Here is an 11,249-nt window from a genome sequence, read left to right as displayed (position 1 = left end):
CAGAAATTGAGCAAGCAAACTCTTCCCTGTGAGCTTTCTAAAAGACCAGACACATTTCATTTGGAGTAGGTCTGTTGCTGGCAGTTAAATATTATTCCTTTGATGACAATCCACAGCTTAGGAGGTCCCCAGACTGCTGGTTGTCAAATGCTGAGAGGCCATAGCAGGGGAAGAATAATTTTATATATGTATTTTTTTTTTCCTTTTCATGTGAATCAACTACCTTGTGTAGTCAGAGTTAATACTGAAATCAGGTGGAAGCTTCTCTCTCTGTTTGGCCTCAAAATCCTGTGACCAAGTTTCATTAAATGTATGTTCAGAAAAAATTCCATTTTCAAAACTTTACATTGTAGACTTTTCCTGATGCCACTGACAAGTCGCTGTTATAATGAAACAGACTAAAACTCTAGAATTTTGGGGCAGAGGGGTTTTAATATTTTAAGTTTTCTAATATTTTTCTTGATTTTTAATGAATTATGTTAGTTTCCTTTGAAAATCTTTATGCTGGACTTCTTTATATGATATATTACAAAAGCTGTTTGGTTTGCTTTGGTTTTGTTCCCCAGAGAAATTAATGGATTTACGAAACAGCTATTTGGAAGCAGATGAGGCAACTAAAAGATTTTTGGAACAACGTTATGGCAAGCGAGTGATTCAGAAAGCCCTTGAGGAGATGGAGAGTAAGGAATGGCTGGAAAAGAACTCTAAGTCTTGTCCCTGCTGCGGGACTCATATAGAGGTAAGAATGGAGGGAAAGGGTGGAAAATCATGGGAACAGAAATTAACAGAAATTAAGGCAGTTCTGTGTTTAGGCTGGGACAGAGGTGTGTTTGTAGCCTCCAGCTTCACCAGGGAAGGGGAATTTCTAGGAAATATTAAGAGAACTTTCCATTTCTGTCTGTGTTACATGGAAAAGGAGGCAAGGTGATGTTTGTGGAGCTCAGGGATTTGAGATCATCCAGCAATTGGTGGTGTTCAGGCTCCAGGACTAAACAGATCCAGGCTGACTATGGATCTGTATGAATCCTTTCATTTCCTGTGTGGTTCAGGTTACTGCTGCTTCACTCTATAGCCAGGAAATAAAACCAGCTTCAGAAAAATATTAATTTCCAGTATTTTTAGTAGTATAGCCAATTTACAATGCTGGGATTCCAGCTCCCAGTTCTGTTGAACAGTGAAAAAAAAATCAGTGTGTGATGGAGTCGGGGTCGAATGTATTAATTGGCTGGTTTAGTTTTGAGGGCTGTTGTCATAGAGAGACTGAAGCCTGACACAGTAAGATTCTGATGTTGCTGTTTCTTGGTTTTTCCCCCCAGAAGCTCGATGGCTGTAACAAAATGACGTGCACAGGGTGCATGCAGTACTTCTGCTGGCTCTGCATGGGCTCTCTGTCCAGGGCCAACCCCTACCGGCACTTCAATGACCCTTCTTCCCCCTGCTTTAACAGGTTGGTGCTTACAGGTATTTCCTCTAGTGCTGGAACACTTATTTTCTACTTTTTCTAACAGTCTTTCCCAGATTCTTACCTTGAAATTTGGAGCTATAGTTTAAGACATAGTTTTTTCTCCCTTACAAGGACCCAATACTAACAGTAAAAATCAGGAGTGATTCAAGATGTGCTTTTGCTTTTTAAGATTTTTATTTTTTTTTCAAAATTCTGGAGGAGACTTGTGGGCCTATTCCTGATTTTTTTTTTTGTCAGGGTCATGACCTCATCCTTTCTGTGCTGCCTCTGCCTGACACACAGCCTGCAGGGAAGTGTTTCCATGAAGATGCTCAGGTGCAGCATAAGGTTTTGGATCAGAAAGCTGCTTTTAAACAGCTACAGACTTGCCTCACATCATCACTGCTGGGGAAGGATCAAGGGAAATAGGGTGCTGCTGCTGTCAGGACAGGTGAAAAGGCAGCTCAGAGGGATGTGACAGTGGCAGCCTCTCGGCTTTGTGTATTCCATAGGGATATGTGCCCATCACTGCAATAGTAGTGCCTGGATCCAAAGTCAAAATCCCAACAAATTTCTCAATCCACCATCCATTCTGCTGTAATAGATGTGGCTGACAGGATTTTTCTTGTTCTTGGCCCTTTTTCAGCATTCTCTCTTCTCCCAACAGTATTTTTTCACTTCCTACTCTGTTTTCCTTTTTCTCCTGTTGTCCTTTTTTATTTTAGTGTAGCGTAACCTCCCCTTGTCTCGACTAAGCTCCTGTGCTTTATAAAGAATAATTTAGAATCAGGGAATCATAGAGCCATTTAGGTTGGAAAAGACCTAAAACCATCTAGTCCAGCCATTACCCCAGCACTGCCAAGTGTCTTTTTGTCCCCCCTGTGCCTCTCTGATGCTCATATGTTTTATTTGCCCAATTCCATGTGTCCAATGAGATTGTGAGTTGTCTGGAGCAGGCAGGTTTGGCTGCTGATTATATCCTGCCTAAAGACCACCCAGGAACAGCAGCCTGCTGGGTAACTTTAATATGGTTTGGATGATTAATATTTTCAGGGATTTCTTGGGATATGATGTGTGTAAGGTACCATCAAACCTGCTGGTGTAATGAGCTGTAGAAGTGCAGAGTCTTTTACTTAATTTGACATTGATATCATGAGTGGTTTGTGATACTGAAAAAAACAGTGAAACTTACTGCTTTTGTACTTTTTGTTGCATTTAGATTGTTTTAAACATATTTAGCATTATTACCACTAATTTTCTGTCTTGCAGATTGTTTCAAGCCATGCACATCGATGATGGGGACTACTGGGGAGTTGAAGACGATGACCAGTAGCTTTCTCCAGCAACAAAAGGTGAACAAACCAGAGACAGATGCTTTTTTTTTTGGTGTCTTTTGTTTGCTTTTCACTTCCATTGTGTGATAGAAGAGTGGTAACTACCCTGCACTGCAGGATACTCACACCTCAGAGCCTGTTGCCAAAGCCAAAGGAGACCACTTTACCCATCCTGGGGTCAGGATCATCATGGAATGCCCTAACAATCACATCGATTATTAAAGACATACCATATTAAATACAACCAGTCAGAAGTTGGAAAATTACTGGAAAAATATATACCAAGAGATGCCCCTTTTTTAAAAGCAAACAGAAGCCTCAAATCACAGAGAGATTTGGGGGTTTCTTTAGGGAGACCAACATTTGGAGACTCTTGGATCGTGAATATTGTGGGGGTTTGGGCAGTTTGTTAGAGCTGTAGAGCTCTTTCTGGAGCTGTTTAGTGGTGCTGCTTGGACTGGGGAAGTTTAGCAACAAAGTTTGTTGCTTTTATGAATTTCCTGACGTGTTTCTCTGAAAAGCAGCTCATGGTTCTGTCACTGGTACTTTCTAATGACATTAAAGCTGATTGTCCCCAACCTCCTTCTCGCTGGCTGTTGTGCCTGGGCCTTTGCATCACTGAGTGCTTGGGCAGAAAATGACCAACAGCCTTTTCCAGAAATTTCTGTCAGGTTGGTGACTCAACCCGGTGTTCCTGTTGGATTCACTCCCATTGCCTCTCCTTGTTTTTCCAGTGATGAGTGCTAAGGCAGTGAGCTGAGGATGTGAGAGGGTGAAAAGTACCAGGCAAAGATGATTCTTCAAGATACTGACAATTACCTTGTATTCTCAGATGATGAAGTAATTTATTTTTTACTAACTCTTCACATAAGAAATTTGATTAGTTGATCCTTTTGCTTCTGGACTAGTTTTGGACTTCAAATTATTCAGAAAGCAAATTGTTTTCCCTAAAATCTCAGCAAGTAGTTTTATAAACATGAAGGTAATTACTGGAGGGAACCACTAACTTTTTATAAGTTTTTCCACTTGCAGAACAGTCTAAAAGTTTATTTGGAAATTAAAGCTACGTGCTGTGTTCAAAAGTAGTAGGGCATGGAGGGATAGGTCAGGAGATGGAAGACTCTTCAGAAACTTAAAGTGATCACCTCTCACTCAGTTTTTACTGATACTTCATAAATTTATACTGGGATATGTGGCCAAAATGAGTGCTGCTTCAGTTCCTTTCCCAGAGGATGAGAGTCTATTCTGTCAGAAGAGGCAGAGATTAAAAAGATGAGATGGTGAGACTGAATCTCACCTCAGTTTAGGCTGTAGGTCAGCGTGTAGGAGAAGTTTACATTGTGTATGATTTGAATTGCATTTCCTGCACCTTTCACATGCACTAAATTCACTTTAAGATGGTAAACACAGTTGTCTCTCTGTTTGTCTTCATTGTGGTACGGATTTGGCAGCACAGGTCAGTGTCCAGGTGGCCATTGGCTCCAGTGTTGTTGTGCCATGGGGCTGTGGAATGGGACAGCCCAGAGCTGGGCTCAGAGCTCCCAAGTGAAGTTGGCACAGCATGTGTTCTGCTCATGGAATTTTGGACATTTATGTATGCAAAGTGCCCTCCCACCCAAAGGGCCCTGGTTTTCCCTTGGAGGTACAAGCCCCTGACTGAGACAGGGTGGTTGTTGGGACACTGCTCTGGGATCACCATGTTGGATGCAGCTCAGAGCTGTTTCCCCTCTGGCCAGTTTTTAACTCTCCAGGCTGAATCACAAAGCTGCCTGCCTTTGGAGGGGACTTTCTTCCTGCTGAGCTGTGTATGTGGGCATGGGGAATGTTTGTGACAAGGAGAAACATATGCATAAACCTCCTTATCCTGCCTGGATGGAGGAGATGGCACTGGATCCCCTAAACCAGGACAGAGGTGGGCTGAGGGCAGGGCTGGGATGCCAAAGGGTACATGGGGATGAAGATCCATGGCTGGGGATGTACCAGAGCACAAATAGTGAAGTACTGGAAGATGTAGCAATGAACCACCTCAGCTTTCAAGGACTTTGTGTGGAGGGAGGAGGAGGAGCAATGTAGCCACCACCCTGTCTATAAATTCGGGGACCCCTGGACTGGAGTTTCCAGATTCTGCAGCAAGGCAGAGGAGGACAGACTCTCTGGGGAAGGGACAAGCAGATGACTGCACATGTAGGACAATCAGCTGGTATTGCAAAGGCAGGACAGCTAAAACCAGCATCTGCCTGTAGAGAGAGCAAAGCAGCAGCTCTGGCAACAGAGTGCAGATTTTCTCCCTCAGTCTTTTCCCCTTTTGAAAACCTCGCTTTCACCATTTCTGTGCACACAATTAAATTATTTATAAACACTTTGTGGTACCAGGTAGAGCTGTGGCCTCCTCCTTTCTCCTTTAAAGGCCCCCACATTTCATGTGGCATGCCTGCTGCCTGGCAGGACAGAACCATAGCAGGTGTCTGGTGGAAACCTGCCAGCAAACACTGGGCAAGGAAGTAGGGAGCTATTCCTACCAAACTGCTTCCAGGACAGCTTTGGTTTCGCAAGCACAGATACAGTCAATGCCACCATTTAGAAAAAATTAAAGATGTTTAGTCTAGAAAGTTGCATTACAGATCAACAGCTTACAAAATTTCTGCATAAAGAAAATAAACGTTGGTCAGTTTTCTTGCCCCTCCTGTGGTAGAATTGGATGGAATCACATATCAGAATTAGTGGGGTCTTGCTAGTACAGGCTGTTGTCCACCCATGTGGGACTTCTGTTTTTAAAGAGAGGCTGAAGCCAGTGGGAACAGAGTATTTCCTTGGAGGCTGGTTTGGCATTTACTGAGAGCAATGGAAGGTTCTGCAGTGAGGAGAGAGAAGGTATTGCTTCAGGCTCTGCCCTGTTACAGTGAACAGTGCTGAGCACAGTGGTCACTTCTGCTTCATCTGAACAAATATACCCTTCTGAGTACTTCATAAAGCACCAGGGCATAGAAAGTTATACCCTGGGACTGAACATGAAGAGCTTCTTGTGTGACATCAATAACATCCTCAGATGCCCAAACTGCATGATTAACCCTGTGTGGGTGAATGCTGCTGTAGCCTCCTGTGCTGAGGTGATCGCAAGTCCAGCATCTGGCTCAAAGCAGGGCTCAGCCAGGGCTTTATCCAGTCAGATTTTGGAAACCTCCTAAGGACAGAGCCTGCACAGCTTCTGGGGAATCTGCCCCATTGCTTGGCTGTCCCCATGGGGAGGTTTTATCTTTCTATCCAGTCTCAGCATTGTGTCTCCACTCAGGTCCCACTGTCTCTTCTCATCTTCCTCCTGGCTCCATCTTCTCACTGACCCCCTCCTGGCTCTGGGGCTGCTCATGTGAAGCTTTCCCTTCTCCACTTGGACAAGTTCGCTTCCCATTTTCCATTAGTCTAATGCAGGAGTGTTTCATGGAGAAAGAATGACACACGAGGTACTTGTCCTAATTACAAGGAATACACCCCAAAGTGATTACCCACTCGGTTTGTGTTGTACTTTCACTTATCCTCACATTTCAGTTTTGCAGCCTTCAGTCCAAGATTACAGTCAGTTCATAGATCAAACAACTCATCCTTCACTGACTTCACCTTCAGAGAATGAGTTAGTGACAGAAGTTTGTGGAACACAGTGCACTGGATCCATCCATTTGGTTAATTAAGGCAGGTGTTTGGCATCTGTCTCTTTAATGGAGAGAAGCAACCATATGACCATTCTGCTAATTTAAGAACAAATATGAGAACAGTTTTTGCAGAAATTCCCTTTTTTTTCCCAGCTATTTTCAACAGCTGGTTCAGCACTGCCCCGAGCAGATCAGTCACTGTATGGCTTCTTAGACTGGCTCCTCTCTGCTCCTGTTTCCTTCATGCTGTACAAGGGCTCCACGAGCTTGTTGTGAACCAGCATTAAACCTGATGGAGAAAGTAAAAAGATGATTTAAGTAGATATAATAAAGCAAAAGTGTCATTCATTGGATGCTGATGAAATTAGACATTACTGGTGTCCTTGTTCCTTTGCCCTTACACCTGAGCACTTAAGCATTTACCTTCACACTGATTACTGTAGTATATTTAAGGAATATACTCCTTTGGGAGGTGATTACACAGAAACATCTAATGCAAAGCATGGCTTGTACCACTTAAAAACTACCAAAAGAGCTGCCTGGCCTGGTCAAACACTCACCTTTAAAGTATTTCACTGTCTTGACTCTGAGCTCCAGTGTGGCATCCTCGTCACACACGAACACGGTGTTGGGGTGCTGCTGGAAGGCAGACACTGTCCACATGTGATTGATGCCTTCCTCGATGGCTTTGTACAAAGCAAAGGCTTTGTGGGCTCCTGTGATCAGAATCATCACCTGCACCCCAAGACACAGAGAAGGGCAGTCAGGGTTGTTGCTTCAAAACAGGATAACTTTTAGCTGCTCCAGAGCTACTATAGGAAGCCAGTGCTTTTCTCCTAACCTCTCTGGCATCCATGACAGTGCCTACTCCGACTGTCAAGGCCATTGTGGGGACTTTGGAGAGGTCACCATCAAAGAACCTGGCATTAGCCAATATGGTGTCCATGGCCAAGGTCTTCACTCGTGTCCTGGACACCAAACTTGATCCCGGCTCGTTGAAGGCAATGTGACCATCCGGGCCAATACCTGGGACAGAGATAGCAGGAGAAGAGGGTCAGCTATAGGAGCAGAGCTAACAGCTCTCCCACAAGAAGGACAGTCAGTGCTTCCAGAAACACAGATCTGAAAAAAACACCTGCAATTCTTCTGGTCAAGCTCAAATTTGTGTCTGGTAGAATGACAGCAAAAGGCCCCTCTGAAGTCAACAGACTCTTCCCTAACTGTGCTGGGACAACAATAAAGCAAAGTAGGTGGCAGAATCTCAAGGCAAACTGATGGGAGAAGTTTGTGCTCCTGTTGGCTCAGAGGACTCTACTCCCAGGAGTTTCCTGTCAGCACTGACAACTATAATACATTTTGCATTTGTATCATTCTAGCTCTTCCCATTTCTTCTGCTAATCATTTCCTGAACAATTCACTGACTAGATTGAAAAACAGAAAACTGTGGGAGCAGTACATTGGGAGACAAGGCTGCCAGCACACATCAGTGCCCAGGGTGGTGGACTGTGGGGTGCCTTTCACTGCAAATCCACTGAAAGACACTGGAAGTGAACAATCCTGACAACTCTCACCTCCAACAAAGAGTTCAATTCCTCCAGCTGCTTTGATTTTCTCCTCAAATGCGTCACACTCTGCCTGGAGATCAGGTGCATTTCCATCCAAAATGTGGACGTTCTCTGGTGAGATGTCAATGTGCTTAAAGAAGTTTTTCCACATGAAGGAATGGTAACTTTCTGGGTGATCCCTCGGGAGACCTGGTAACAGAGCATGCACAGGACTAAGACAAACTGGAAAAACATCATAACATAAAGCACTTCCATACCCTTGGAGTGGCTTTGGTAATGGAGCACTGATCTGTCTGTCCTTTGTCACTCCCTCAGCTTTCATGAGTTGTTTTTATTTTCCTAAATAGCAGAATTTAGGTCAATCACAACAGCTCCTATAAGACATGTGCCCATATTAACACGCAGCAGATTTTCAGAAAAGCAGGTGTGTACCGTGCCTCATCTGTCAGTACCTTTTCAGCCTTCCTCCCACTTCATATTAGCAAGAGTGATTAAAAAAAAGGCGCAAAAACCTGAGAAATAATAATAATTATATAATTATTGCATATTTTCCCCCTCAAATGCTCTAAACCCACACTGGATTGCTTATTCCCTAATGCTGCTTGATTAGGATTGTTCACAGAAAAAATTCTTGACCGGGGTAAAATTAGCATTAGCTAATATTAGCAAATATTTAGCCTGTACGTTTTTCACCTTTGGAACTCTCTTTCTTCCAAAGAGGCTCTTTCACCACAGCTTCAGAAAAGAAACAGTCCCCTGCTATCTTAGCAGGAGTTACTGAAGGGCATTCAGGGAACACACTAAGTAAGGGACCTGAGCTACAGTGACCTTTATAATCCCAGAGCAAAGGTGGTAGTTAATGCTGCACACTATCTGAGCCTGCAATGACAAGCTGGTTCCTTACCTGGTCAGCATGTCAGTGCAGATAAAATACAGCAGTGTCTGTAATAGTGTGTGTAATACAGCCAACACCCAATACCCTTCAGTATCTGGGGTTTTTTCCATAGGTTTTCAAACCTATGGAAAAAATTTCAAATTTCTTCCACAGGTTTTTAAATTGTCCCCATAATTACCTTGGTTAATTCCCTGGAGGTGTTTAAGAAAAGATGGGATGTGGCACTTCAGTGCTACAGTCTGGTTGATAAGATGGTGTTTGGTCATAGGTTGGACTCAAGGATCTCAGAAGTCTTTTCCATCCTAACTGATTCTGTCATCCTGTCTTTCTATGAAATGTTGTTCCATCTTACCTGGAGCCCTTTGAAGGTGGAATTTCTTGCCCCGCCACGCACTGCTGTGGTGTCCGGCTGCGGCACCAGGCGCAAGGGCAGAGACAAACACACCCGGCAGGGCAGGGAAGGAGAGCCAGGAGCGCTGGCTGCGGGCACTCACCCACGTACTCGTCCATGTTGAAGGTCTTCACGTACTTGAAGGAGAGGTCCCCGTTCCGGTAATACTCCACCAGCTTCTTGTAGCATCCCAGCGGGGTGCTGCCTGCGGGGAGCCGCCGCCTCAGCCGGGGCAGGGGCCGGGCTGGACCCTGGCCCCGCTCCCACCCCCCGGCACCCACCTGTGGGCAGCCCCAGCGTGAAGAACCGCCCGGGGCCCGGCCCGAACTGGACGATGCGGTTGCGGATGTACTTGGCCGCCCACTCGCTGGCCTGGGAGTACGTCTCCAGGATGATGAGCTTCATGGTGGGGCCGCCCGGAATCGATTCCTCCGCCCGGGATCACCCGCCCGGGGTCGCCTCTGCCCGGGGATCGCCGCCTTCGCCCGGGGAGCGCTTCCGCCCGGGATCACCCGCCCGCCGCCCGGGGCCGCCGCCTCCTCCCCGGATCGCTTCCGCGGGCCGCCCCCCGCACCGCCCCGTCGGTGGGCGGTGAGAGCCCGGCCCGGCCCCCGCGGCCCTGCCGGGCCCGGCCCCGGGGAGCCGGGAGGTGGCAGGGTCGGGGTTTGGTGGTAGAATTCGGGGAAGCGGTTAAATCCACCCAGGAATGATGCGCCGCGGCTGCCACCCGGCTGTTCGGATGAAGCAGTCGCCAGCACTGCAAGAGGGCCCGTTGGCCAGATAAAGCTTTGGGAACCAAATACATTATTAAAAAGGCAGCAAATATTTCAATGCGGTTCTGCTGGGGTGCCCTCGTCACAGCAGGGATCCACCCGACTCCGTCCTTCAGCCTTTCATCCCTAAATCAGAGCCTTGTCACATCATAACAAGCTGCTCTCACACTTGAACTATCCTGTAGGGACACAGTTCAGGGCATATTGGGGGTGTTCTGCGGGATGGAGGGACCACGACCTGCAGGTGTCCACGCTGTTCCTGGCACAATGGTATTTCCAAAACACGCTCCTGCTGTTGCTCTGGCTGCCTTTAAGCTCTGATGGAAACGTGCCTGACCTCTCCTCGCACAGGTTTGGATCATTGTTGGGATGCAAAGCCCTTACTTCAAAGTTAGAAAGCTTTTAACTTTCATTAGAAGAAAGAATAAGATACAAATTGCTTTGCTGGGATCCAGCCCAAGCGGTTCCTTCTCATTTTAATAATTTAAATGACCTGGCTAGAACTAGTGCTCCTGGTATTGTCTCATCGTGGAGAGACCGCGGTTTGCATTTGGATAGGGAATGATGGGTGTGACAGGCTGCAGCCAGATGGCTGTGGTCAGACACGGGAAGGGTTTTAAGCCACAGAGACTAAATAAGTTCCAAGCCCCATGTGTTTCCATGAGCAGTGGTCAGCCAGCAGGCAGGCAGGTCTCTTGGTGGCTGGTGCTGGGTGAGGAGCTCACAGCAGCAGCATTCCCGGCTGTCCTGCAGTGCAGGGCAGCCTGGGCTTTGGCTCTGTGTGAAACAGCTCTTCCAGTTGTCCCATTGGGATCGTATCAGTGTGACAGACCCATTGGTCCTGTGGACACTGGCCGGAATCACGTTATCAGTGGGTTCAGAGGCACAGGATCAAGGTGCTGGGCTAAGCAGGGGCTGTGTCTCTGCTGAGATGGAGAGGAGGAGGGGACCTGGCTGAGGTCTGAACGATTCAGACCTCAGGGGTCTGCTGAGGTCTGCTTCCCGGGGCTGCTTCAGTCCATTCTCCAGGTGCTGCTGGCCCGAAGGTGAGTGCACACCTGACCTGCACACACACATGGGAGTTTCCACATCACCGCTATTGCAGCACAACAGCAGCTTCTGGTGTACAAAGCCAAAACTGCTGCAGGGCTCAGCAGAGAGAGATGCTCTCTCTCTACCAGAACCTCGAGTCTCCAAATAACC

General features: G+C 46.5%; 2 protein-coding genes across 4 annotated transcripts in view; one reads left to right on the top strand and one right to left on the bottom strand.

Moving 5' to 3' along the window:
- Positions 1-4,161, top strand: part of RNF14 (ring finger protein 14) — an 8,648-nt gene extending 4,487 nt beyond the window's left edge. For all 3 annotated transcript variants that reach the window (XM_017822887.1, XM_017822888.1, XM_017822889.1), the window contains 3 exons: positions 567-739; positions 1,317-1,447; positions 2,714-4,161. In XM_017822887.1, coding sequence (XP_017678376.1) covers positions 567-739; positions 1,317-1,447; positions 2,714-2,777 — 368 coding nt within the window. In that variant the 3' untranslated portion in view covers positions 2,778-4,161. The remainder of the gene's footprint in view (positions 1-566; positions 740-1,316; positions 1,448-2,713) is intronic.
- Positions 4,162-5,354: 1,193 nt separating this feature from the next.
- Positions 5,355-9,793, bottom strand: GNPDA1 (glucosamine-6-phosphate deaminase 1). The gene is made up of 6 exons (XM_017822890.1): positions 9,555-9,793; positions 9,377-9,478; positions 7,994-8,176; positions 7,264-7,448; positions 6,983-7,157; positions 5,355-6,711 (listed from the first exon to the last, which is right to left on the bottom strand). Exons 1-6 carry the CDS (start codon positions 9,676-9,678, stop codon positions 6,614-6,616), a joined length of 867 nt encoding a protein of 288 aa, XP_017678379.1. The 5' UTR covers positions 9,679-9,793; the 3' UTR covers positions 5,355-6,613.
- Between the last annotated feature and the right edge of the window lie 1,456 nt (positions 9,794-11,249).

Source organism: Lepidothrix coronata, unplaced genomic scaffold (assembly GCF_001604755.1).
Source record: "Lepidothrix coronata isolate B3197 unplaced genomic scaffold, Lepidothrix_coronata-1.0 Scaffold100, whole genome shotgun sequence".
Lineage (NCBI taxonomy): Eukaryota > Metazoa > Chordata > Aves > Passeriformes > Pipridae > Lepidothrix > Lepidothrix coronata.
This window is presented reverse-complemented; position numbering and strand designations above follow the sequence as displayed.

Bases quoted from the DNA above. Each gene is read 5' to 3' on its own strand.
- GNPDA1 (XM_017822890.1), bottom strand. From the start codon at position 9,678: ATGAAGCTCATCATCCTGGAGACGTACTCCCAGGCCAGCGAGTGGGCG. The intron at 9,479-9,554 runs GTGGGTGCCGGG...GGCTCCCCGCAG, and splicing joins CACGCTGGGGCTGCCCACAG to GCAGCACCCCGCTGGGATGC. The intron at 7,158-7,263 runs GTTAGGAGAAAA...CTTGGGGTGCAG, and splicing joins CTGTCATGGATGCCAGAGAG to GTGATGATTCTGATCACAGG.